The following is a 26,205-nucleotide window of genomic DNA, read 5'->3' as shown; positions in this document are numbered from 1 at the left end:
AGCATGGTTAACTGTACTCGGGGCCACAGAACCATTCCCTTTGGATGATGTAACAACATAGCTCTTCGCTGACTGGTTCTGTGTTTATGTCGGCATTGTGCCACCACATCCTGTTGCGCTATTTCAAACATGAAAACAATGAAATAAGTTCAGTTCGCTCATATGGACGCCAAATAAATAAAAGCAGTGCACAATTTTAAATCCACCGTTTAATAAATGTCAAAGCTTCAATCTAGCACCAGTTTGTAAATGTTAAACAGCGCTGATAAGCAGGAAAATATAGCTGGTTAGCATTAGCTAGCATGCTGCCAGCTCTGCTCACTACAGAACAGGTACAATTCTGACTAACAGTAAAAGACTCATATCTAAAGTGTTAAAGTGATAAGAAGATAAAAAATAGATTTGCTCTGTGGCTGTTTGAGCTGCACCCTGCCAGGCGACGCTAATGCTAGTGTAGTTAGCTGGCTACAGATGAAACACACTACAGTACAGGCTGTTTCAGTAACTGATGTCCAAATAACATCGTTTAGAAGATAAAGAATCTGAGAGCACGCTGTGAATGAACTTTGTGTGACAGACAGAACCAAACGTATTTTGTGGTAGATGGTGTGTTTGTAGCTATTAGCCTGTTAGCAGTTAGCCGCTCGTTTGCGTAGTTTTCTTCAATAATTCCTGGTTCTGATTTAGTGGTACAACAGATGTTAAAAGAAACCATAACCAGTCTCAGGATTCCGGACCAGCGCGGAACGACCCAGTACGGCCCTGAGAACCATTTGGCTCGACAGCGGAAAAGTGGCCACTATCTAGTGCCTGGATTTTGGTAGGATAGCATTGTCTGAAACAGAACATTAACATTTTGCACTTGATGGAAATTAATGTAAAACATAATAATAAGAAAGATAATAACAGTAACTGTGTTTTTAGAGCACTTTTTATTACATGAACAGCTCAAAGCACTTTACAATGGAAAAGTAAGTTAAAAACATAAAAGCAGAAACGTAAGTAGTAATGAAGTAATGAAATGAAATAAAATGAAGTTTAAATATCTTTGGTCAAATTACATGTCGATGTTAAATTGTCCTTCAAATCGTCAGATTCTTCCGCTCTGGGAAGGGGTCTGAAACACAACCAATGTTCCAAAATGTTCTTCCACACGTTGCACGCAATTACACATTTCCACCAGAGAGGTCTCCAATTCCCCAACACTTACGTAGTGCAGCTTTAAGTAAACAAATACAACAATAAAGGGACATTATACCGGTAACATATTTAGCTGGACCTTGAGAACTTTTATGGTGGTTTCTTCTCTCTTAGTGTAAGTTTTGCTCTTTGCCTTTTGTAGGGCAATATGGAAGTCTCACTCTCTTTCTCAGCTCTGTCATTCGCCCTCGCGAGTGGATACTGTAGATGACCAGGAGATTGATCACAGTCATTACTGACATTAATGAGGGGGGACTGAGTTTGTTCTCCCTCGCTCTCTTTCTCTCTCTCTCGCTCTCTCTCTGCTGTTTCAGGTCACTGTACCTGAGGGTATGGATTAGCGGCTGACAGAGAATCAAAGCGGCCCACGAGCCTCAGAAAGCAGCTTTTAATGACTTGTTTTCAAATGTAAAAAGGAGCTCTAATTGATTTATGGAGGGAGCTGTCACACACACATACCCCAACACAGATACACTCACACACACACACACACACACACACACATCTGTAATTGCATGTTTTTTTTGCTCTAGTTTGGTCAGTTAATGGACTGTTGTTGTTGTTTTCTCTCTAAAACCATTAGGAATGTGTTGATTTGCTGGCTGGACAGGGTTTGCTCTAGGAAGGTGATAATTGGGACGCTGCTCCACATTTATATAATGCTGTCTTCAGGCAGCCGTCTAGGTTATTCTACCAATGACCAGTATGCTTTCTGACACATGTATGCGAATAATTAAATGAGTACCTGTTTTGTTTTGTGGAACATACTTATGTCGATATGTGGGCTAGAAGAGTAGAGAAACTGTATGTAAGTGAAAGTTTGGGGGCAGTTTGGGTGTGAAAATCTGTGAAAAAGCGTGGATCGTTTTCACAGCAGGAATTTGTCACCCCGACCTTTTCAATTCTCAACGCTTGCTAGCAGCTCAACACAAGTCACAACATTTCACACACAAGAGGCAACAGTGTTTTACTTCATCTGATAGGGTTATGGGTGATTTTTAAAATATGATCATACTAAATAAAAAATGTACAAGTTAGTTTCAAGTTCACCATCGAAATGGCCACTAGGGGGCCTGCTTTTTTCCACGAAGATTCATTTTTCTACCAAAAAGATGAATTAACATAGTTGTGGGCAGTGAAATTTTACACCAATATGAAGTTGATTGAATCTGACTGTAATGAGTACTCAGAAGGTCTAAATGAAAATGTAATCTTTCAAAGTTATCAAACTTATCAAAGTTATTGATGCCAGCAGCAGAAAAAGAAGGTACGTTGGTGAGAAGAATCAAAATGCTCTTCTTTCCATGGTTAAGTATGTGCTGAATGAATATGGAATCAGCTGAGAGTTATCTGGAACATCCAGTTATCCTTGAAGCTGCAAAACAGTCCCTACTTTATACTGTTTGCATATCTCACCTTCCAGAACTAGTTGTACTAGAACTCAGAGTACTATCAATGATGGACAAATACATCCCTGTTTCCAAAAAAGTTGGGACGTTGTGCAAAATGTAGATAAACACAAACTCCTTCTCTGGGCCCAAGCTCATTTAAGATGTACTGTGAAGTGCAAAAATGTCCTGTGAGGAATCAAAATTTGAAATTCTTTTTGGGAATCATGGACACTGCGTCCTCTGGGATGAAGACCATCCGGTTTGTTATTAGCACACAGTTCAAAATCAGCATCTGTACAAAAACATCCGGGTACATTAGTGCACATGGTATGGGCGACTTGCACATCTGTGAAGGCACCATTAATGCTAAACAATATATACTGGTTTGGCAACATATGCTGCCATCCAGACGACATTTTTTTCAGGGAAGGCCTTGATTATTTCAGCAAGACAATGCCAAACCACATTCTGCTTGTATCACAACAGCATGGCTTCATAGTAAAAGGGTCCGGGTGCTAAACTGGCCCACCTGCATTCTAGACCTGTCGCCCACTGAAAGCTTTATGAAACAAACAATAAGACAAAGGAGACCCCCGAACTGTTAAGCAGCTGAAATCCCATATCAAACAAGAATGGGAAAACATTTCACCTTCAGAACTACAGCAATTGGTCTCCTTAGAAACGATTACAGAGAGTTGTTAAAAGAAGAAGTGATGAAACACAGTGGTAAACATGCCCCTGTCCCAACTTTTTTGGAATGTGTTGCTAGCATCAAATTCAAAAGGTGCATATATTTCTTGAAAAACAATAAAATTTCTCGCTTTTAACATTTGATTTGAACTTTGTGCTATTCCCAATCAAATAAAGAATATACATGATTTACACATCATTGCATTCTATTACATTTACATTTCGCACAGCGTCCCAACTTTTTTGGAAACAGAGTTGTTGAAAAGTTGTTGTTGAGCCTTCTGAACATAGATAGTATTAATTCTCCAGTTACTAAGTTCCCCAAAAAGCTGAAGGAGTCATCTATAGAAATGGATTGACCTAAACCTGAGGTTGAGCTTAAAATCTATAATAGTGTCCACAGTCTAAGATGTATTAAGCTGTAGGTCAGTGCCAGTATTCCAGGTAGCCAATGCATGTCGATAACAGACTTAATTATTATCCTTAATGAGGCCTATAATATGATCAAGTAAATTGGAAATTTTAATTGACTTGCTCTGAGAAATAAGTGTAATATGAAGAGAGCCCAGCATATAGCCCTGAGGCACCCCTATATAAAGTGTCAAAACGTACAATTTAAAAGTATGCCCCTAGCACATGTCTGTCAACAGTAAGCATAATAATGGAGCTGTACTCTCTCCCTGCTGAGACTGCAGTGCTGGTACGTGTGTTTGCTCGTTTTGAGTGGCGTTTCCCCTGACGTTAGTGAAAGAGCTCTGTCAGCTCTTCTGACTAAGGGCTCTCAATCTGAACCCACTGAGGAGAACTGGGCCTTTACTGAACCTCCTGCAACCCAGACCTCGGATATGGTTTAAGACATCTAACTTTTCAAAAAACGTTTTTAACAAATGAGCATGTTTTGTCCGTTTGCAACAACCTTTTTAAAGACTAAGCAGGCCATCCAACCTCAATATCACATGTGAATATTAGTGACAGTATTAGTGACAGTGCTACTTTGAGAATGAATGCATTTTATCCCGTTGTTGTGATGTCAGCACTCAAATCTTTGTTTAAAAAGTGTTTAAACCACCTTTTGGGACAAAAGAGTTTCAACGTGTGCTTTGAAAAAAGAAAACTGTCAAAACATTATTAGAAAAACCTGCTCTGAAAACCTGGATGAACATCAAGCTAAATGTACCCAAAAAATCAGCACATTCCAACCCAAAACTGCAGTTTAATGTTATTTATTGTGTTATGCTGAATTCTTCAGCACAGCATCGCATCCCTCAGCCTCGTTGGTTTGACAGAATTCACAATTTTATTTTGCTTTCATGTTGTTGTTCATCAGTGTTCTTTCTCTACAATACCCAGTATGCATTATGCAAACATATCAGCCATTGGGGCTCCCTGTGTCAACCAATCCTAACTGCTAGCCTGAGGCTAATAAATACAAACAGGCTAGTGTTAGTGTAACTCTTAGCTTAGCCATCAAACAAAATTGTAAAGAAACAGTGATTCTGTCTTTATTCTGTGCAAAATGGACCCTTTCAGTCAGAGAAAGAAGGCCAAACCACACCAAAACTTGCTCATTTTAGCTTTGTCCTTCTCATTTTAAGACTAAGTTACTACAGTTATATGGCTGCAATAAGATATTTGGCTTCCTAGCAGTGACATTAGCTATCTGGTTTCTTCCTGCATTTCCCAGCTAATATTAAGAAAAAAATCAGCAAATCCACAGCAGTTGTAGTTTTTCAAAAGTTGGTGTTGTGGGAGTTCACTGACAGGTGTGGATTGGTAGAGTAAAGCCAGGAAAAACATCAGGAAAAACATAGCATGATAGCGACTAAGCAATTGACTAAGACACACCACAAAACACATAGATTTGGGCACCAATTACTTGACTTTGTGCTGTCAGATATCCTCTAAATAAGTGTCATCTTAGCTTCGGGCACCTTAGATTTGGGCACCAATTACTTGACTTTGTGCTGTCAGATATCCTCTAAATAAGTGTCATCTTAGCTTCAGTTAGCTGAAACCAAGCCTTTGCTGTGGTGTTTGTAGCATGTTTGGCCTGCTAACTAAGCTATCTTTAGCTTAGCCCAAACACTACAGTCCCAAACACCACAAAACAAGCTAGATTTCAGCTTTCTGTCACTCTAACGCCACTCACTTAACCTTTGCTCTCTCAGACATTAGTTTTCATCATCTAAACTCATCTCAGCAGAATAACAGTTAGTCAGAATCAAGCCTGTGCTGTGGTGTGTAGCACCGTTTGGGTATGCAGCCTGCTCGCTAAGCTAACGTTAAGTTAGCAGATCCAAACACCACAGAACAGGTATAATGTTGCCTTTCTGTCTTTTCAGCACGTGTCTCAATTTTACCCCCTCAGATTTGAATCATTATCATCTAAACTTGTGTCAGTGCTTTAGTTACCCAGAATCAAACATGTTCTATGGTGAGCAGAGCTGTTATCATTCAAGCTAAGCTAATGCTAACCAGCCTCCCTCTCTTAGTTAACCCTTAGAAATCTAAACATTTTTTTGGTATTTTTTGGGTCAATTACAATTGCAATTATAAAGTATTTACGTGTGACAGTCACACATGCCATATGTTGTTATTTTCAGGAGACCCTGGTCTACTCAAAAATGTCATTGTTTGACATGTAAATGCTAACAGAAATTTGATATCTTTATGAATTTGGGTCATTTCTGATCAAATATTTACCTAGCGCCTGCTAAATTTTGTGTTTTTTTTAATTATAGAGATCTTGAAAACAAGTGGAATTGTAGTTATCTTTTCAGGAATTGTTAGTCTGGAGTGTCTGTGAGCTGAAAGTGCAATAATTTTGATGGTGAATCATTCCATTGATTATTTTGAGTAAAAATAAACAATTAGCATAAGGTGGACATCTTTTTTATTGATTTTCTGTCCTCTTGGATTCATGCTCAGTGCTAAAACTCTGATATACAGCAAGAAAGTCTTTATTTTTAATTACAAATTGATTTGCATATTTAATATCAGATTTTTTTAATACTCACAATCAATGTAAACTGAAAGCCCTTTGTTTATAATATGAAGGCTAAAAGCAGAGATGTAATATGACAGTAGCAAGTGGGGTTTGGGTGATTTTGGAGCTGGATTGCTGGCTGATGGATGGTCACAGGTGGATGAAGTCACTCTGGATTGTGAGGGCAGAGTCTGATGAGTGATCTGATGTGTGACTCATGTCGCTGTTTTAACCGTTCTGAAGTTATGAAGGTTAAAACCGTTTTGCCTGCGAATAAATTGCTAAGCAGATGGTTTGACATTTATTGTGTAAGCATTGCATTCACTTATTTGGTGACCATGTAAATGAAGTAAGGCAGGACAAGATGGCACGAAAGCGACATGCTTTGAGGTCACTTGTGGTGCTTTTATGTTTTATCCACTCCCCCAGCCTATCCCCCTTAACACGTATACCATGGTAAAATTTGGAGATGGTTTGAAGTTGTGAAATAAGTGGATACTGCCCAAACCTAGGAGTGTCCTTTTGACAAACGCTTTGCAGAACCTAACTGAAAACAACAAAAGAAACAAAAGTGTCAGCAGACTGTTGACTGGCAGTGTAGTGACTCTTGGCCACTGTTCTGTGACCCTTTGTGCCAGTCTGGAATGGCCATGTGGCAGCCGCAAGTTGTGCTCTGCAGTGCGTGGGCCACTTAGAGTCAATGATGTGATGTGTAGCGGGAGAGTAATAGCACTATTTACTGCTCCAGTTCCCTCCTCAGCCCACCGTGCAATGGGCTAATCACCTATGGCCAGCTCCATGGCCATCCGCTTGGGACACTGGCTCACTTCAAAACTTCTTTCCATATGCAGGCCATTTAACTGGTTTGATACATGGTGGCGTCAGCTATACTTCGCTTATTGTCCCCAAAGATCATCCCCGCAGTACTAGCGGGAGAACTGAGAGATAAATAAGAGAGCCACTTCAGAGCTCACCAAAATAGAAGGACATAATTCAATATCGATTGAATCCCTGGAGCTGAGATGAAGAGAGTGGATGCTGCCTCTGTGTTATGTCTGCACAAAGAGCCCAGGCCCTCATGAGACATTGATCACCGCGCGCCGCCAAGCCTGCACCTCATTTTGGGCAACGAAACCAAAGGCAGTTTATCTTATTCGCTGTAATTAATTTTGCTGTCAGCTGCATTAGGTTATACTGAAGGCTGATGGCACAGTCTCGATATTTGACAATATTATATTCAGCTAAAGTTCTGAGCGGTAGTGGGTAATAACTTACTCGGTTACGTGCAGGGCTGTAATAAGGATCTTATGGGCCTTGGTGCAAAAATATTTCAAATCAGATTTAAACACTTCTTTTGACTTTGAAATCTGAATAAACAAGTATGTATTCGTGATTATAAACAAAGATATGTTTCAAAAACAAACTAGATAGGGAAAAAGTATTTACCTTGGTACTTTTTTTGCAATGCTGTTGTTGACAGTTACAACTCTGAGACATCTACATTAAGAACTAATCAGGTTTTTGCAGCATTGTGGTTAAATTTTAGCCCCTTTCATCTTGACAAACCATCTTCAACACCTCAAGGTTGCAAAGGTCACTCTGTTGGACAATCCTCCATAACTTACCAATAGGATTGAAGTTAGGAGAGGGGCTACTTTGAATGTATGTTTGGGGTCATTGTCTTCTCCCTAGACTCGTTTTCTTGTCCAGTGAGATTAATATGTCCCAGTGTATCACTCTATTCATGTTTTCTTTGAGGGTGTGTAATGTTCCAGTACAGTGTGTGAAGTACTCCCTGGTATTGCAGGGGTCCTGTGCTGACTGGTTACTCCAGTGTTGGCAATTCACTACAGTGCCACCCTGAGGTAAACCGGTGCTGCCTCACTGGTTGATTAACAATATCAAAGTCAGAAGCTTCCCATTTTTTAGGTAAAGCAGGCTAAACAATGACCTTTCCCTGAATTTGTATTGTTTCCTAAAGACAGCATAAGGTCATAACAACACCACCCCCCTGAATTTTGATTTTGAAACATTCAGTGGGCTCAAGAGGTTAACTTGAGGGTCACGGACCCCCAGGACCCCCTGTATTTCGCACCTTGCCCCAGTCCCGTCTGCAGAGAGGCAGGCCTATATCATGATGCTCCCACCTTCATGCTTCACTGTGGGTTGTTTATACATACAACCTTTCTTTCTACAAATACAATAAGCCAAATTTTTGCCAATAAGTTCTATTTTTGTTTCGTCTGACCAGAGTACATTGTTCCAAAAGAATGATTTTTTTCTTTTTTAGAGTTTTGGAATTAATATGATTGCAGTTCATTTTTTATTGTCCCTTGTTGCTGTGAATAACACAATGACAATGTAATGGCATAAACAAATTGCATAAGATAGCAATACAAAGATTCCAACAAAGATGTTAGGGGGCCATAGTGCCAGTGCCTTTACCCCATCTGCACTTGGGACCTGCCACCTGACCCAAAGGGTCCTGACCAAATATTGGGTTTTGGTTGTACAACACTGGGCTAAGGATAGGTTTGTTTTATAAGAAGGTTTTTTATTGTAGTATGTTTTTATTTACTCATGTAATTGTTTTTGTTTACTTATGTGTTTCTAAATGTATTTAATATGCCTACATATATTTTGCAAACTGTTATGCATTTTCTCTCTTGCATTCTCTCTCTCGCTGATTACATCATTAAAAAAACACCCTACCGCCATTGTGATAAGAAAGCAGTAACTCTGACCTCTATGCTGCGCTGCCAGTAATTATATCATCTGTTACATGTATTTAAAGCTGCACTATGTAGATTTAGGGGTTTGGAGACCTCTTTTGTGGAAATGTGTAATTGCATGCTATGTACAAAAGACCGTTTTGTGTCATGGGTTATACTTGGGACCCCTTCCCTGAGCAGATGAATCTAATCATTGCGAGCTTGGTGTAGGTCGTATCTTCCAAGGATGTGAGTGAATGATTGTCATCATATCTTCATCAGTGTGATGTTGATTTACATTTGAGACCTAAACATTGAGCCGTGCCTCCTTTTTGAGCTTGTGCGTGTGACGTTAATATGTAAAGACGTTAGAAAGTCTTAGGGTGATTTGCAGTAGTGCATGGACACCATATTCAAGCGTATTTAATTTTAGCAAAATTGGATAAAGTAGCATTACTGAGTCAAAAAAATTGCACATAATGCTTTTTAAATTTAAATCAAATCATTGATGGATCTGGCTAATACTTTCACATCTCCTCAAGTGCAGTGTGTTTATCCTTTGTAATCCTTTGACTCAGTTCAGCTGTAGTTATTCATATTCACTTACTGCTTCTCTTCTGGGGTTTAATTTCATTCTTTTGTGTTGGTTCAGCTCCTGGACGGCTTTGCTGTTGCTCACAGCTCTCACTTTAGAGCTTCAGCATTTTATTTTAGACTAAAAAGAAAAAGAATAGTGCCTAAACTTCAGCCCCTATTCTGATAGATGCTGAGTGCTGAAGAAGTTTCTATAGGCAACATATTCTGTGGGGAATCGAAGTTTTTTACTTTATTATTTTTTTCACTCAGGTTGGTTTTTGCTGAGCTATTTTTTATTCAACTTGAGTCATTATTTCATTGAAGTGAGAGTGGGTTTAGGCTGTTCTACCCACCACAGGCTCTGTGACAGAATATATTCTCATATACTACCATAAGAATGCCATACAAGCTAAATAGAAAACCCGTTGGTGGAATTGTGGGCTTGACTGAGGGGGACTGGAATAAAACAGACTTAGCTAGCATGTCTCACATGTCCGACTACAGTCTAAGCCCAGCTACATGTCTAAATGTTGGCCGTCTGTTAGTTAAATTGGCATTATGATGCTTTCAAGCTGTCAGTATGAATGTCAGAGCTGTCAGAGTGCTGTGTGAGAACAGGGTGCTGCAGTCTAGTCAGTCTTTTTCTTGTTTTAATGAGAAAAATAGGCTGCACTCAGTAGTCTATAAGATACATACAGTCTATATGCTGATCTATACTCCTTATATGCAATGGGCCCCTGACATTAAGACTTAATATCATGGCAGTACCACGTCTGCTTGTTTATAAATGAGGATTGCTGGTGTGATGTGACGATGTGAGACGCGGTCACACGTTTAGCTCATGTAAATATGGCGGTAGCAATTTTAAATACACCACAGTCCCACACTGTCTCTGACAGTAATTTTCCCAGTAAGAAGCTGATGTGGATCAAATTACATTTTCTACAATGTTTCCACATGTTTGGTCACACATGCAACAAATCACACACTCAGCTGATTACTTAATATATTCAAATGACATGTTTTGGTCTGTTGGGATGGAACAGCATGACAAACCTTCTAACTTCTGCTGTAGCAGGACAGAAGAGAAAAAAAGACTGAAGCAGACTTCAGATCAGCAGGTTTAATTGGCACTGAATTTAAAACGGCCTCTTCTTCCTGCATGAAATTCAGGAGTTCAGGAATCCACCTCCTGAGTGTGGAAAGCATGTTCAGCTTGTTATCCAAATCAGTGGAGAGGAGAATTTGACATGTTCAGATTCTAATTACATTTTAAATTGATTTTATTGTAGTAGCTTTTAGCACTATTTTCAATTCAATTTACATATGTGAATATGACTTATTTACTTGTAAAAATTCATGTTTTGCAAGTAAAACTGCATTTTTACTAGTTGGTATTTAATATTTCATTTTCACATGTGCACATGAAGTTCCTGATATCAAAAATTTCATATAACTAGGTGGATTTTAGTTTTCACATGTGTAAACTGAATTCCTGAGATCAAGAAAAAAGGAAACAAAAGCTGAAACAGCTGCCAATTAGAATTGACTTTAAGATGTTATAATTTGACTTAATAATTCGACTATGAGGTTTATGTATGTATATATATATATATATATATATATATATATATATATATATATATATATATAAACCTCATAGTCACTGCCACAGTGGGAATATCTTTTATTTGCTGTGCTGCACTTTTCAAAATGTGAAAAACAGGTTTAAAATGACGAAATTTAATTTTAACTGCTCATCTTAAAGGGCTCATATCATGGAAAACCGAATTTTCCTTACTTTTTTTTAAATTAAAGTGGATTTCAATTCTCATATGCTGCACATTTTGCATAGTACTGTGTGAAGTGGTGTAGTCTCACAGTCCATATACGGAAACTTAACTACAAGGACAGCCTGTTTTGATTTTACACTTTGTGTGATGTCACAAAAGCCAATGCATTTGTATGTATGAATATAAAGAATATATATATATATTGCATATATAAATGTAAATAATATGTACATTGTATATTACTTCTCCATATAGTCTTCATGTTGCTTGTATACTGTGTATACTGTGCATGTTGTATATTGTCTGTTGTATTATTGTTACATTGTTGTATTATTTGTACATTGTTTACAATAAATCTGATTCTAAATTTTGATTCTGATATATCCGCCTATTCAGCCTACAGCAGTTTAGCTTACCCAATTACGCTGAAGTTATAGTTAAAGTTGTGTTTCAGCTTGGACTGCTTTTTGAATGAGGCACAATACAGAGCAGCCAATCAGAACAGGGCTCATTTACAATGCAGAAAAACAACCAGTTCTTAATGGCCATTTTAACTGGAAATTAACTGGAAAACACATGAAGGGTGGTCACTGACTTTTTCACTGTACAGAAATGTGTTTTATATCATTAAAAAAACATTTTGAATGGTAGTAAGTTATTAAATAAGCGACTGATTAAGTGACCCTTGTTAGTCCCACTGTCAGGGGGCAGTGAGCACACTTGCCCAGAGCAGCGGGTAGCCCTATCCACAGCGCCCGGGGAGCAGTTGGGATTTAGGTGCCTTTATTAAAGCTTTCAGAAATTTATGTGTGTTAATTCAGACCTTTCTCTCTAACTCCCTCTAGAAGGCAGTCCAGTGCCTCTATCCCCAGTCCAGTCTGGCTCAAGCTCTGGCCCGGCCGAGGCCCAGTCTACCTCAGCAGCGCCTGCAGCAGGTGGGGAGGAGAGTCCCTGCCTGACGCCGGGAGCCCCCCAGTCCACAGAGCAGGAGGCGGAGCCTGAGCCTGAAACGGAAAAGGGAGAGACGGAGGAGGAGAAAGCCCTGCGCCTCCTCTACTGCTCCCTCTGCAAGGTGGCCGTCAACTCACCATCCCAGCTGGAAGCACACAACAGCGGTGAGAGCTCATACACTTCACTCAGTGGACACTGCTGAAGGCCGTTGTGTTAAGACAGTGGTCACCAACACTTTTCTTATCTCCAAGCAGAGTTTAACAAAAATCCAGAGTTCTCCAAAACCCAGAAAATCTTGGTCAGCTGTTAAAACACTCTGAAAAAAACCTCAGATTAGATGGAGCAAGTGTGGCTAATCTGCAGGGATCTAACGTAAAATGTGATTCAATATCTCTTTTTGATTTTGTTGACTCTGACTCTTCCTCAGTTGACTCGCAGTTTATCTCTGACTCGCCATTGACTGACTGTCGACTCGACTCGGATTCTCCCTTAAGTAACTAATGACTCAACTCATGACTCATCCTTAACTGACAAATACCTCTGCTCAGTTTCTCCCTTAAGTAACTAGTGACTTGACTCAGACTAGCCCTTATCTGACTGACAACCCTACTCTGATTTTATCTTAAGTGACTAGTGACTCAACTCAGACTCGTCCTTAACTGACTAACAACTCTACTCAGTTTCTCCCTTAAGTGACTTGGTGACTTGACTCAGGCTTGCCCTTTACTGATTAGCCACTCTACTTGGACTCTACCTTAAGTGACTAGTGACTCAGCTCAGACTCGCCCTTAACTGACAAGCGACTCGACTTAGACTAACCCTTAACTAACTAACAACTCTACATGGATTCTCCTTTACGTGACTAATGACTTGACTCAGGCTTGCCCTTAAATGTCTAGCCACTCGAATAAGACTCTTCTTTATCTGACTCTCAACTCCACTCGGACTCGCCCCTAACTGACTAGCGATTCGATACAGACTCTCCCTTAACTGACTCGCTTTTCTACTTGGACTTGTCCCTTAACTGACTAGCAACTCTACTCAGATTCTCCCTTAACTGACTAGCGACTCGATGTGGACTCTCCCTTAACTAACTCGTGTTTTACTTGGACTCTCCCTTAACTGAATCTGTGTCTATTTTCACTGATGCTGTAAATAATAATAGCGTATTAAGCACTGAATGTCATACTCAATTTAGCCAAAACTGTCTTGAGTTCTAGAATTAAGAATCAAGAAAATGTAATGTGTGGAATCTTTGGAATCAGTTCCATAAATTCTCATGGCTTGAATTTGGAAACAGTGTCGACGCCTAAGCTTTTGGAATCAAACAGCCCTACTTTCATCCATGTCTCCTCCGTTCTACGCTCTGTACATTCGGCTGGATTTCTGGGTTGTTGGAGAGGTTTATATCTGGTTTGTGTGATTGGACAGGTGCACTATAGAGGCAGCGTGTCTAAGCCATTCACGGTGTCATTTGGTCTCCCCCTGGTCCTCTATCACTGTCTCCCTTTCTCTCCCACTCTGTTTCCAAATCAACAGCACAGCCTACAGATAAAGGGCCCTGCTGGGAATTCCCACAGTTGTTCTGATAGCCATGATGGCCCTGTTGACACTGAAACAACATTATTTCTTTTTCCATCAAATTGTGGTCCTCAAATTGTAGTTTTTCATTTTCATTCAAAATTTTGCACCCTTGCTTATTAAGACTGGAAATGAACTTTGAATGAAAGTAGATATCCAGGAGGCAGATTGGTGACTGCTGTGTTCGGTCATGACTAAGGGAACAACTGATGAACTGCAATGAAGAAAATTGCCATTTTGGAAGAGATGGAATTTTATTTACTTTAGAGCAGGGGGTCTCAAACTACCGGCCTGCCAAACACAACACATCCAGGCTCATATGGCCTATCACATATAGACTCACATATGGTCCACAAACCATTTTTTATTTTTCTGCATCTAAATATTCCAATCTAACAGGTTGATTTGCTTCACTTACCCAACATAAGTTATACAAAATCAGCTTGGGCTGATGATAATAATGTTAAAAGCGAAAATACAGCGTTGCCTTCAAGTGGAACTATTCCAACAAAAACCTGGCAGCATAAACACTGTAAACTGAGCAGGCATGACTGTAATTTAGCTATAACTAACTTAGCTATTATTTAACTTAGACTGATAGTTAGTTACATCTGCCTTTGTGGATTCATTCATGATATAGCAGTGGTAGCATGAATTAAGAAATGAATGGACTTATCAAACGATTTTACTGAGAACGCAGATTTAGCACTTCACTTGCAATAACTTCACTCGCATTTAGCAGGAATGCCAGTGTCTTCACAGTAAGAGTCCTATAGTTCCACTGTTAAATGTGAGTTAACTTGTTTTACCTGAAAAACGAATGTTGTCGTGACAGAAGAATTGCTAATAAACACGTTTATGTGCACTCAATAATCTGATCATAATCGGATTTCTGCAGTTATCTGATTATTCAAATGGTTATGTAAACAGCACACTCTGATTTCTTAGAGTAACGTCTAAAAATCCGATTAAGAAATCCAAAAAACCTAAAAGGAGAGCTGGATTTTAGCTCAGTAATCAGATTTGTCATTTATACTCTTACTCTGATTTCTTTCGGATTTCCCAGTCTGCACATGTGCGAAACAGACCACGGTACTGGAAATAAGCGAGCAGTGTTGCCGTGAGATGCAGCAAAACACTTTTCTAGCGACGCTGAAACCGACCACATTGTTGACGAAATAAAAGATTTAAATATTCTTCATCTTCTAGATGATGTATGTTCATATTTTTAAGTAAAGTGGCGCAATGTTTTTTTTAAAAAAAGCTTGAAGTTTGAGTTTTACAATACGTTTACGTCACATCTTCTTCTGTGAGTTTATTGGCTGAAATCTGATTACTGCCTGACTCATGTAGACTTGGAGTTTTCCAATTATCTGATTATTTAAGTGCATGTAAATGCATTGATCGAATTACTGACAAAATCTGATTTTCTGCAGTTATCGGATTATTAAGTGCATGCAAATGCACTTAAATAAGTGTATATGTTACATAGTAAAAAATAATACCTGGAAAAACAAATATAGCACTTTTTTCCCTGTATTTTTTTTTTAGACCGTCCCCATTGGTAAAGTCAACTTGGCTAGTGGCCACCAGACAATTTGAATATGAGACCCTGCTTTAAAGACATGAAAAGACAGGTTAACTAGGACTAAACTATTTTTTCCTCAAACCTGTGCTGCTTTATAGCTTGAAATCCTGTCATAATGTGTAGTTTAGGCCTCTGTACAAAGCAATGCTGTCTAAAACCACTGACTTACATTTCCTCAGAGTATTCTGCCGCAAAGACAGCACAGTAATTTAAAAAGCCCAGCATAAATCGTATTCAGTGTCAGTACTCTTCAACCTACTTCAGACAGAATTGCTAGAGCAATAAGCTTGATACTCTGTTAAAATAAACAGCTATAATTTGTGCTGAAATAGACGTCATCAGCAGAAGTATTTGACCATAACAAGAACACACAACAGCTGTCTTTGCACATCTTTGCAGTATGAGTCACCAGTGAGATTTCACTCAAAATCACTGCCAAACAGTTGCAGCCGAGCAAAACAACCCTACTGTACGACCTTAAACAACAAAACAGTTGTTGTCCCTATAAGCAAGAATTATTATTCCCAAAACAGAGTGAGGAATGTGATGCAATATCCAACTCTGAATATGCTTCACCACTAATTGTTGGTTATTCAAAAAAGTGGTCAACCAGTCATCATTTACAAATAGTTAAAGATAAAAATAAAACAACAAACGTGTTCTGCACACTGGTGTTTACTATTAGGCCATTAGTATTTGATCATTATCATTATTTTCATTTATATTGTGCCTTTCTCATACTCACGGATGCTTTAAAACACAGACCACGTTAAAAAGGAAGCTATGCAAGACTAGAAAGCCAATAGCATATGCAGCAAAAACACATCAATATGTAATATTGAATGCTGACCAACACGGCAGTCAAAAATCTCCCAATTGAGGTTGAGATCTGGTGAATGATTTACATCATTTTCATGCAAATCAAACCATTCAGGGATCTCTCAGGCCCTGTGGATCCTGGAAGAGGCCACTCCCATCAGGATGGAAATGTTTTATCATGAAAAGTCATTTATCAGAATAACTTTGTATTTATTTGTTCTCTCTAAGGGGACCCAAACCATGCCAGCGAAATGCCCCCACAGCATAACAGAGCCCACGAACCTCTCACTGTAGGGGTCAAACATTCAGGCCTGCACTGTTCACTCAGACATGCACTCTCCCACTTGTGGAAAATATGGAGAAACATGATTCGTCAGACCAGATCAATTCTTCCAAACCTTTGTAGAGCAGTGGTGATGGTTTTTACTCCAGTGACCTCTCAAATGGTCATTTGTCTTTGTAATGGGGGTTTATGCTCTGTAGCCCAGCTATAATATGCCTATCTATGTCATTTTCATTAGCATGTATGTATCTATTGTGTACTAACCCTCTAATAATGCTGTGTGCCCGATGCTTCATTGTGAGGTACAGATGACTGTCAAACTAAAGGAAAAATGAATGAGTGGTGAAAAGTAACAAGTGCAATCAAGAGCGATTTTCCAACTGTTGCTCAGAGACTTCTTGGGCTGGCTCTTTCGGTAACGCTGCATCTCAGCTATGATGCGGCCTGGACTGCGCACTTGAGAGACGCTGTATTGCGGCTACGAGGCTCTCTGGACTGTGGACCTAAACGTCATGACATCGACAGGCCAGGTGTTTGGCTGCATGAGCAGCGCTACATTGCAGCTATGAAGCCTCCAAGGCTGGCTGCCTAAACGTCGTTACATCACAGCTACGTGGATGCCTGGGCCGGCCACTTGGGTGACGCTGCATTGCAGCTACGAGGCTGCCTGAACTGGTGGTGTTCAGCTGCAGGAAAATGCTACCCCTTCGTGGCTAAGGACATTTTCAGCCTTCAAGGCTTCCTGGGCTGGCCTCCTGTGTGATGCACTTTTCCCCGTTCTCTCCTCTTTCCAGGCTGACTAAGTGACTTTGTACCGTGAAATTACCGAAATTCCCTTGCTGGCTGTCGGAACTGTGGAGTTGTGTGTGTCAATGCAGGAGGTGATCAGACTGTCAGCGAGAACAGTCCATCCACAACTACATGGAGAGGGATATTATAGTTGGGCTGCAGAGCATAAACCCTCATTACAAAGACAAATGACCATTTGAGAGGTCACTGGAGTAAAAACCATCAGCACTGCTCTACAGAGATGTGGAAAACAGTGATCTGATCAGATGACTCATCCTTCTCCATATTCTCAACAAGTGGGAGAGTGCATGTGCAGCGTACACCAAGAGAAGAGTGTAGGCCTGAATGCTTGACCCCTACAGTGAGGGGGTCTGGTAGCTCTGTTATGCTGTGGGGGCATTTTGCTGGCATGGTTTGTGTCCATTTATAGTGAACAAATCATACGTAAGTTATTCTGACTGATGACCTTCTATGATGAAGCATCTCTGTCCAGGTGGGAGTGGCCACTTCCAGGATGCACAGGGCATTTGGTCTGTTTAGCTTAGTGTTTGGCAGTGAAACTGCCTTCTGAAACCCTTGACCTGTTTGTGCCACTGCCATATTCATTATTACAATCAGACACTGTCCACAGCGAGTTTAATGTATGTTATTATGACAAGATTTCATCGCAAGTCATTTTGGATCATTTGTATTGGTCTGTTCGTCAAGAAATGAGGGTTTGATGAGACAGCGATGATATATTGGATGACTAGTCTGTGCAAACTTCAACTTCCAACTTACAGAAGCACAGAAGTAGAGACGTGTTTCACTGGTAGCACATTTGTCTTGTCATGTTCCTCAGGCACCAAGCACAAGACCATGCTGGAGGCACGCAGTGGCAACGGTTCCATCAAATCCTTCCCCAGGCCAGGAGTGAAGAATAAGCTGACAATGCCCACAGGCTCAACCACAGGCCTCCAGAACAAAACGTTCCACTGTGAGACATGTGACGTGCACGTGAACTCAGAGACGCAGCTCAAACAGGTCAGAAGCTAAATGGATGCTGGAAAGCAGTCTTGCACCTAGGACTGCTGGATATGTGAAAATTTGAGACATTTGTCAACAGAAAAAAGAGGCTTCATTTATTGTTTTTTTATGAAGCTTTAAGATGGCCCAATAATTCTGTTTAATTTCCCACTCTGCATTTCCTTTCAGCATATCAGCAGCCGGCGTCATAAGGATAGAGCAGCTGGAAAACCCGCCAAACCCAAATACAGCCCCTACACCAAGACTCAAAGAGGACAGACCAAACAGCAAACGGTGGGTACTTGAAAACACAAAACAGCATCATAACTTAGCATGCATGAAGTGAAGGGAAAGGACATGGAAGGGCAAATGTTCTTTACCTCACCAGCGAGATGTCAATTTTGCATACTTTTGTATATTTTTGTAATGATCTGTGTCATTCGTTGCTGAGTGTTTTCCATTTTTGGCGATACAGTACAGTATACCTCTAGAACTTCAAAAACGTATATATTTCTGTAACACACAACAGTTCTGATTTAGCAGATCAAACATATTTGATTATTCCAAGAGGTTGCAACATTAGTAACTAGTATTTCATACAAAGTACATTGTGAGCTTAGCCTATTATGTAACTAAGGCCCAATCCCATTTCTTATTTTTACCCCTACCCCTTGTTTTTGAGTGACACCTTCCCTCTTGGAACTGAGTTACAAGGTATAGTGGTTGAAATCTTTTTCTACAAACGCCTGGGAATGCTGGTGGATCGGTTTGTGGTATGTAGGATAGACTGCAATCAAGTTTTGTTGTAGTTAGCCTAGCAACACAACATACTAGCTAGCATGTACGACGCTAGTGACTTTGGATTCTGTTAAAGTTTGAGGAACCCTTTTGTGGTACACACATAATGTATTTATTGATTTGTGTGTTGATTTCTTATAACCCTCTGTTTGGAGTTTGTCTCTGAAAAACCTCCGTTTGGAGGGCCATGTAGCCCTAACACTTCGCCCTACCCCTCTATCCCAACAAGAATTGGGACACCCTACCCCTACACCAAAACAGAAGGTTAGGGCTAAGTGGCAGAGGGACTAATTCACTCAAATACTCACTCATTCACCTTTAGCAGTCTAATAATGCTCCAGAAGGGGGCACTAACAGCACTCAAGTAGCTTTTGCTACTTCAAAAAGGCTGTTACACACCGAACGTGACGCCAAAAAATTACAGGAAAAAGGTTCATTTTGCCAAATTGTCCGCACCATGAAATAAAGATGGGCAGAACATCTGTGACAATGTCCTTTACTTCTCACAAAATGGGCGAACTGCTTTCCACTTTGGAAAAGCGAAAGAAGAGCAGGGCATTTCTCCATCTCACTTCAGGAGCTAAAACTTCATGAACTCTTTCGCACAGAGCGCATACCTGCGTAAGTCTTGCATAGTTCTTCAAGTGCAAATAAGATCTCATTTGCTCCTCACAGAATGGGCAAACTGTGACAGTGTGCAGGATGCTTTCCACTTTGGAAAAAAGAAAAGAGAGTTTCTCCATTTCATTTTAGGCGCTAAAGCGTTCACTCAAAGATCGGATCTCCATAACTCAGTCTGCGCTGATTTTGGAGATGCAGACGAAGCACAAACGGGCAGAATGACTTTAAGTGCAATGAGATCTCCTTCATTCCTCACAGATCAAGTAAACAATGACACTGGGCTGCTGTCCATTATGGAAAGGTGAATGTAGCATGAATATCTTCATCGCTTCATTCCGAAGCTGCTTCCACACAGGCTATAATTTAGTTCGTAGTACAGTTTGTAGCTCAGTTTGAGCTGCTTTTGGAGCATCTGATCCCTTTAGCCTTTGTGTACAAGTTGTATTTGCTAGACCACAGCTGCTCCGTCAGCTTGGCTACCGGGATTGGTCAGGGTGTTTTTGTCGCTGGCAAAAGTTTGCAAAAATCTAACAAATGGCGAATTAATTAATGCCACATTTTTGCCATCTGAAAAATCATGTTTGGTGTGGAAGATGTGTGCTTGAATTAATTTACTGTAGTCAGATTAAATCAAATGAATAAATCGCATTAATAAATCACATTGTGTGTGACAGCCTTAACAGTGGTGCTTTGCATCAACACATCGTTGTTTAGATATTCTAGAACTCTGTTATATAACAAAGCAGAAAAAAACAGTGGCAGAACAGCTGTCATGTTGACATTAGCTGGCCAAGTAAGCTAACTGGTCACAGTAAATAGCCCAAGAAACATTATTCACTGACCTTAGCGAAACTTCTAAAAGTAAAACCAACCTTCTCAAAAAGTAAATCAGGTTAATCTCTCTCACCATAGTCATTATCCTGTTTTATTTGGCTATGATGTGTCAAATGATATCAGTCAGTTTAAATAATATCATCTTTACCTGGTACACTATTGCCATCTTCATTTGCTGTTTCCAGTAAGTTTCTAGCAGTTAAATTTGCATGGAGGTTTTACTATGTAAAGCCAGGAGTATGTTAAAGTGTGGAAAAACAATATATAATGTTGGTGTGCCCCAGGGCTCAGTCCTGGGATCTTTTTTGTTTTCTCTTTTCTGTTTGTTTATCCCCATTGGTTTTTGCTCACATATGAAGCCAAAGCAAAAAAGCAAGCTTTAGACTGAGTTACTGTATGTCATCTCTCAGCAGGTGAAACTTCCTCTGGGTAAGGACCTGTGCCAGCCGCTGACAGCTACGATAGTGCCCTCCCACCTGGCAGCTGTCGCAGCAGCAGCCGCTGCTGTAGGCCCTGCTTTCCCGCTGCGTGCCAGCCATAATCCCTCTGTCTTTCAGACTCAGTCCCTCCCTGCGGCCCTTCTGCGTCCCGCCCCCGGGCCTATTAGGACCTCCCATGCACCGGTACTGTTTGCTCCCTACTGACCTCTGACCTGTGACCTCCGATAAGTCTGATGCACCGTCTCAGCCTTTGCGGTAATGTGGTCCAGTCGTAACATGGATCACTGCCTTTTTCTCCATCCCCACCCAGTGTCACACAAGACTGGACATGATGTATGATACTGTACCGCAATAATTAAAGAGACAAACCAGGTAACTATGCATTGTCATCACCACGTGACACACTGACTCTATAAATGTATTTAGGGATATATTGTTTTTTCTGTTTATTTTTTTGATATAGTGTCTTGTTGCTTCTATGAAAAAGGGATTTTTTTCTGTATGAAAATAAAGAGGCTGAAAATAGTCTGGGGTAAAATAAGTTCTACTGCTCTGCTGGTTGCACTTTAAGCCTCTCCTTCTGTGGATGTCTTCAGTGCTTTAGATGGCTAGAACGTGTCTTATTCCTTCCTGTATATGGTCTTTGTTTTTATATGTGTGCGTGTGCGTGTTGATGTAGTGTGAATGGAAAATGAGAATAAAAAAGTGGGTCTTCTCCAAAGTGAAATACTGCTGATATATTTCAAAGCTAGGTGCAAAAGAACAGCAGGATACCTTGGATACATGCTAAGCAGATACATGTGTGTGTGTGTGTGTGTGTGTGTGTGTGTGTGTGTGTGTGTGTGTGTTTGTGTGCAAAAAAGTGATGCATTTTACTTGACTCATGAGAGTACAGTGTTTCACATGAAAAAACAGTGGCAAACTGTGAGTATCAGAGCTAGACCTTCATTTTGGGCCATAAATAGCAAAACACTGTTTCTGCTAGTTCATTTAGGGGAATTTGAATGTTATGTTAATGATTTTTTTGGGCCATTCTAGATTCATTTGAAGCTTGTGAAAGATATTCGATTTGCTTTTTTGAAGCCTGTAACAGATATTAACATTTACCTTGAAACAGTTTTACAGAGACTTTTTCAGAAAACAGTCCTAGCATAAAGCTGCTGCCACTGTTTTCCATTTCTAAAAACTGAAATCTGGTTAAGCTACAACTTGTATTTGCAGTCAGTGATGTATCTAGAACTTCCAGAAGGCCTAGGTTGACATTTTTTCTCACAGAATTGGTCATATTGTAAATCAAAACATGATTGGTTGATTCAATAAATCCTTTGTTTCATCTAATCCTTCAGTTAATCTAATGTTTATGCGCAGTTGACATCACCTCATGAAACTGAGGCTGGTCCAGACGATTAGTGAGAAAAAAAAAAAAAAATCTCAATATTTGGTGCAGTTAGCAAGCTAGTAACCCAGTAAAACACAAAAGTGAACACAATGATATCAGATCACTATACACTATATACTATACTGCAGCACACTGATCCGTAACAAAAAACTGATAGCTTGTGTGGTTGTGACTTGTGTGCAGCAGTGATTAGCCAAAAAGTTAACATTGCAGTTGCAAGCTGGCAAACTCATCTACAAAGAGTAAAACCACAAAAGTTAAGATAATAATACTGTCTCGTGTCTATCTGTGTATCATACAGTGTTTCATGTGTTTATTTGTAGCAAGTGGAGAAAAAATTTTAAAAGATTTGAGCTTAAACTCTGGTTAAATTAGCATTTAATGTATTTTGGATCTTCAGTGCTGCTATATGAAGCCCTGCCCCAGCCATGGTCAACACAGCCAAAGTGCTAACTTTGTCAAAGTTCATAAAAGTTGATCTTGATGCAAATTTCACACGTGAAATTTATTCGCTCCAAAGATCTGATCTAAGATCTTCTGTTAGATCAAAACAGTTTTGTGCATAGACATTGAAATTAATCTAATTTCGCCTGCAAAATGTGACTGATAGATACAATCCTGATTGGACCATTTTTTCATTAGCTATTTCAACATTTCAACCCTTTTGTTTGAAATAAGAGTATTACTGCAGTACAGAACCTGTAGAAATTAAATACAACAGGCATTACAGTTCTATTAAATATGAATGAACTGACCTGTTCTGACGGCCCTGAGGGTTCCCCACCAAGGGAAGTGTATATTACATCAACACAGTTAATGCTAAATTTTAGTTAAATGAAAGACAGAACAGTGCTGATGTCATATATTTTATTAATGTGGAAACACATTTGAACTGAGTAAATTCAAAACATCACTTTGTCGGTGTGTGTGTGTGTGTGTGTGTGTGGGTATGCGTATGTCCTCCGTTCCCCCTAAAGCTACCCCTGCAAAAGTCTACATGAGTCACGAGGTTGGCGAAGCTTGTCTATCTAGCAATGTGAAAAAAAGGATGAACAATTATGAATAAAGTCTTACTTTACTTTTGTCTAACCTGTTCTTGCCAAAATTATTGCTTTCACTCATTCACTCGCACTTACACTCACGCTATATATGGTTGTTTTGATTATTTCCATGACTGGTGATGGATTGCTAGAAAATAGCCCCATCCATCTTGGTTCATTGTTGGAAGCGTTTCTATTTATTCTGGTGCTTGAAATGTTGCTAGTGAAAAATCAGTCACGAGTAATTAATAAATCTATTCGAACTCTTTTCACCCTACGCTGATAGGTCCAGAGAGAACAATAAACAGGCCAAATCACGTACTGTGGCCTCCATCACCCCGACAACTTTGGTTCAAAACACGGCCCAACTCCGTGTGTCCTCTAAGCACTGCTGTTGCTAACCACTTTCTCTTTCTGAGCCTTCAGTGAGTCATATTTGACAAAAAAGCTAAGTCTCCAGGTGCTGGACAAACTCAGCTGTTCCCTCTGCGGACCTATACTTGAACTCGCTCTCTGCATTGCGTAAAAGCTCCCACTATGACTTATCTGTGCCTGAAAGAGATGGGAAAAATCCCCCTAGAACGCACTCCCTGTTCCGCCACTGTCCAAACCCAACAGAGTCGCTAGTCTGGCTAGCAGATATCAGGAGCTGCTGAATGGTATTGCTAGTGCCGTCCCGCTTCCAGCACTTTATTTCTGCACTAATGGTGGCCAGCGACTGTACGTGGGACGTGCTCGTCTCGACTTGCTGTTCCAGAAAGCTGTCAGCGTGCGCACACACACGTATAAACGCAGACACACAAAGACACACGTTGCTGGTTGCGTCCTAGCCAGTGGAGGAAGCAACGCTGCAGTTAAAGCAAATCGAGTATGACGCTCTAACCTCAGGCTTTTGAAAATACACTTTAAAGTAATGGTTCAGTCATCAATGCTAATGTTGCTAACGCTGTATAAAAAGGGAACAGTCACAGATTAGCATTATTCAGTTCAATTATGCTAATCGGTGCTACTAGCTTCCATGCATTGTTGGTAACATTAGCATGTATGCTGGAGCTATTGCTTAAAAAGGGCCCATATTCTATATTTCTCCTATTTTTTCTTCTTCCCCCTGAGGTCCACTTATGACATTTGCATAGATTTATGCTCCAAAACCGTCTTAATTCATTTTTACATGACCACTTTCCAACTTCATCCCTTAAATAGGCTGTTTTTGCTATTGTGCCTTTTAGACGTATATGTAAATAAGCTCTGTCCTGATTGGCTGCCCAGTATTGTGCCTCATGCAAAAAGCAGCATGCATGCTGTATAGCGTGGGTGGAGCTAAACTGCTGTAGGCCGAATAGGCGGATATATTTCAAAGTAAAACTGCATTGAGCATGAAGCTACCAAACTGCTTTGTATGTGGTTACAACAGTGTATAACTATTTGACTTGATCTATGCCTACTTTCATAAAAGCACTGACTTTTTCACATTTTTGTCCAATAAAATAGTTTGATGTAGTATGTAAACACTGTTAAAGTTAACATTCACTTCACAGGCACAATACAGGGCAGCTAATCAGAAGTGAGGTCACTCTTAAAGGCACGGTAACAAAAACATCCTGCTTAATTCTAAGGGACGAGAGAAGTTGGAAAAAGGTCATGTAAAAATAATTGTTTACACATAATGTATAATGTATGTACATTCATGTGACATTCTATGTTGAGACGTTTGTTCCCGACTTTCCACTTATTTTACTGGTAACGTGGCAAGTTTTTTTGTACACCAAATGAAGATTGTAAAAACTTCTTTCAACATTCAATTAATAAAATATCTCCTAATGTTAGAGAGAAAAAAATCTGAATAGTTAAATGTTTGAGATGTAAACAAAGTCATTCAGAGTGGTTCAATGCAAAATGCTCCATTCTAGAGAAGCAGAGCCAGAATTGTTCACAGTGGTTGTGATAGAAACCAGACGTCTGAAGAGTTTAATGCCTCTAAAAGCTCCCTCACAGAAAGTTATCACATAAAAAGATTATGAATACACCACCTGATGCTGAGACATTGTTTTGTGATAGACGTTCAGTGTGTTTACATGCACTCAATAATCTGATTATTCAATCGTAGTCTGCTTATCCAGATGTTCATGTAAACAACATATTCTGATTTCTTAGATCAGAGCAAGGTCTAGAAATCTGATTAAGAAATCTGACAAAGCTGGATTTTAGCTCAGTAATCAGATTTCTCAGTGCATGTAAACTCTTACTCTGATTTCTTTCGGATTTCTCAGTCTGCACATGTGCGAAAGCAGACTGTGATACCGGAAATAAGCGAGCAGCATTGCCACAAGATGACAACAAAACACTTTTGGAGCGACGCTGAAAGCGACAACATGCTTGGCGAAATGAAGGATTTAAATATTCTTCATCTTCTAGATGATGTATGTTCATATTTTCAGGTAAAGCAGCACAATGTTTTTAGAAAAAAGCTGCAACAAGAAGTTTGAGTTTTACAATACGTCACGTCTTCTTCTGTGAGTTTATTGGCTGGTAGCGAAGCAGAAATCAGAAATTTTTGCTTGGCTTATGTAGACCCGGAGTTTCCCATTATCTGATTACTCAAGTGCATGTAAACACGTTGATCAGATTACTTAAAAATCTGATTTTCTGCAGTTATCATGTTAGCATGTAAACGCACTCATTGGTTTAAGATGATGATTGAAAATGTATT

At 39.8% G+C, this 26,205-nt stretch overlaps 1 protein-coding gene across 3 annotated transcripts in view; it reads left to right on the top strand.

Moving 5' to 3' along the window:
- The window catches only part of znf385d (zinc finger protein 385D), a 106,656-nt gene extending 83,761 nt beyond the window's left edge, over positions 1 to 22,895 (top strand). For 2 of the 3 annotated variants that reach the window (XM_036558496.1, XM_036558497.1), the window contains exons 6-9: positions 12,193 to 12,462; positions 18,200 to 18,381; positions 18,553 to 18,657; positions 21,027 to 22,895. In XM_036558496.1, coding sequence (XP_036414389.1) covers positions 12,193 to 12,462; positions 18,200 to 18,381; positions 18,553 to 18,657; positions 21,027 to 21,260 — 791 coding nt within the window. In that variant the 3' untranslated portion in view covers positions 21,261 to 22,895. The remainder of the gene's footprint in view (positions 1 to 12,192; positions 12,463 to 18,199; positions 18,382 to 18,552; positions 18,658 to 21,026) is intronic. The other variant, XM_036558498.1, reaches the window with a different exon arrangement.
- The last annotated feature ends 3,310 nt before the right edge of the window (positions 22,896 to 26,205 follow it).

Source organism: Colossoma macropomum, unplaced genomic scaffold (genome assembly GCF_904425465.1).
Source record: "Colossoma macropomum unplaced genomic scaffold, Colossoma_macropomum, whole genome shotgun sequence".
Lineage (NCBI taxonomy): Eukaryota > Metazoa > Chordata > Actinopteri > Characiformes > Serrasalmidae > Colossoma > Colossoma macropomum.
The sequence above is the reverse complement of the archived record's forward strand: the minus strand, read 5'-3'. Positions and strand labels throughout refer to the sequence as shown.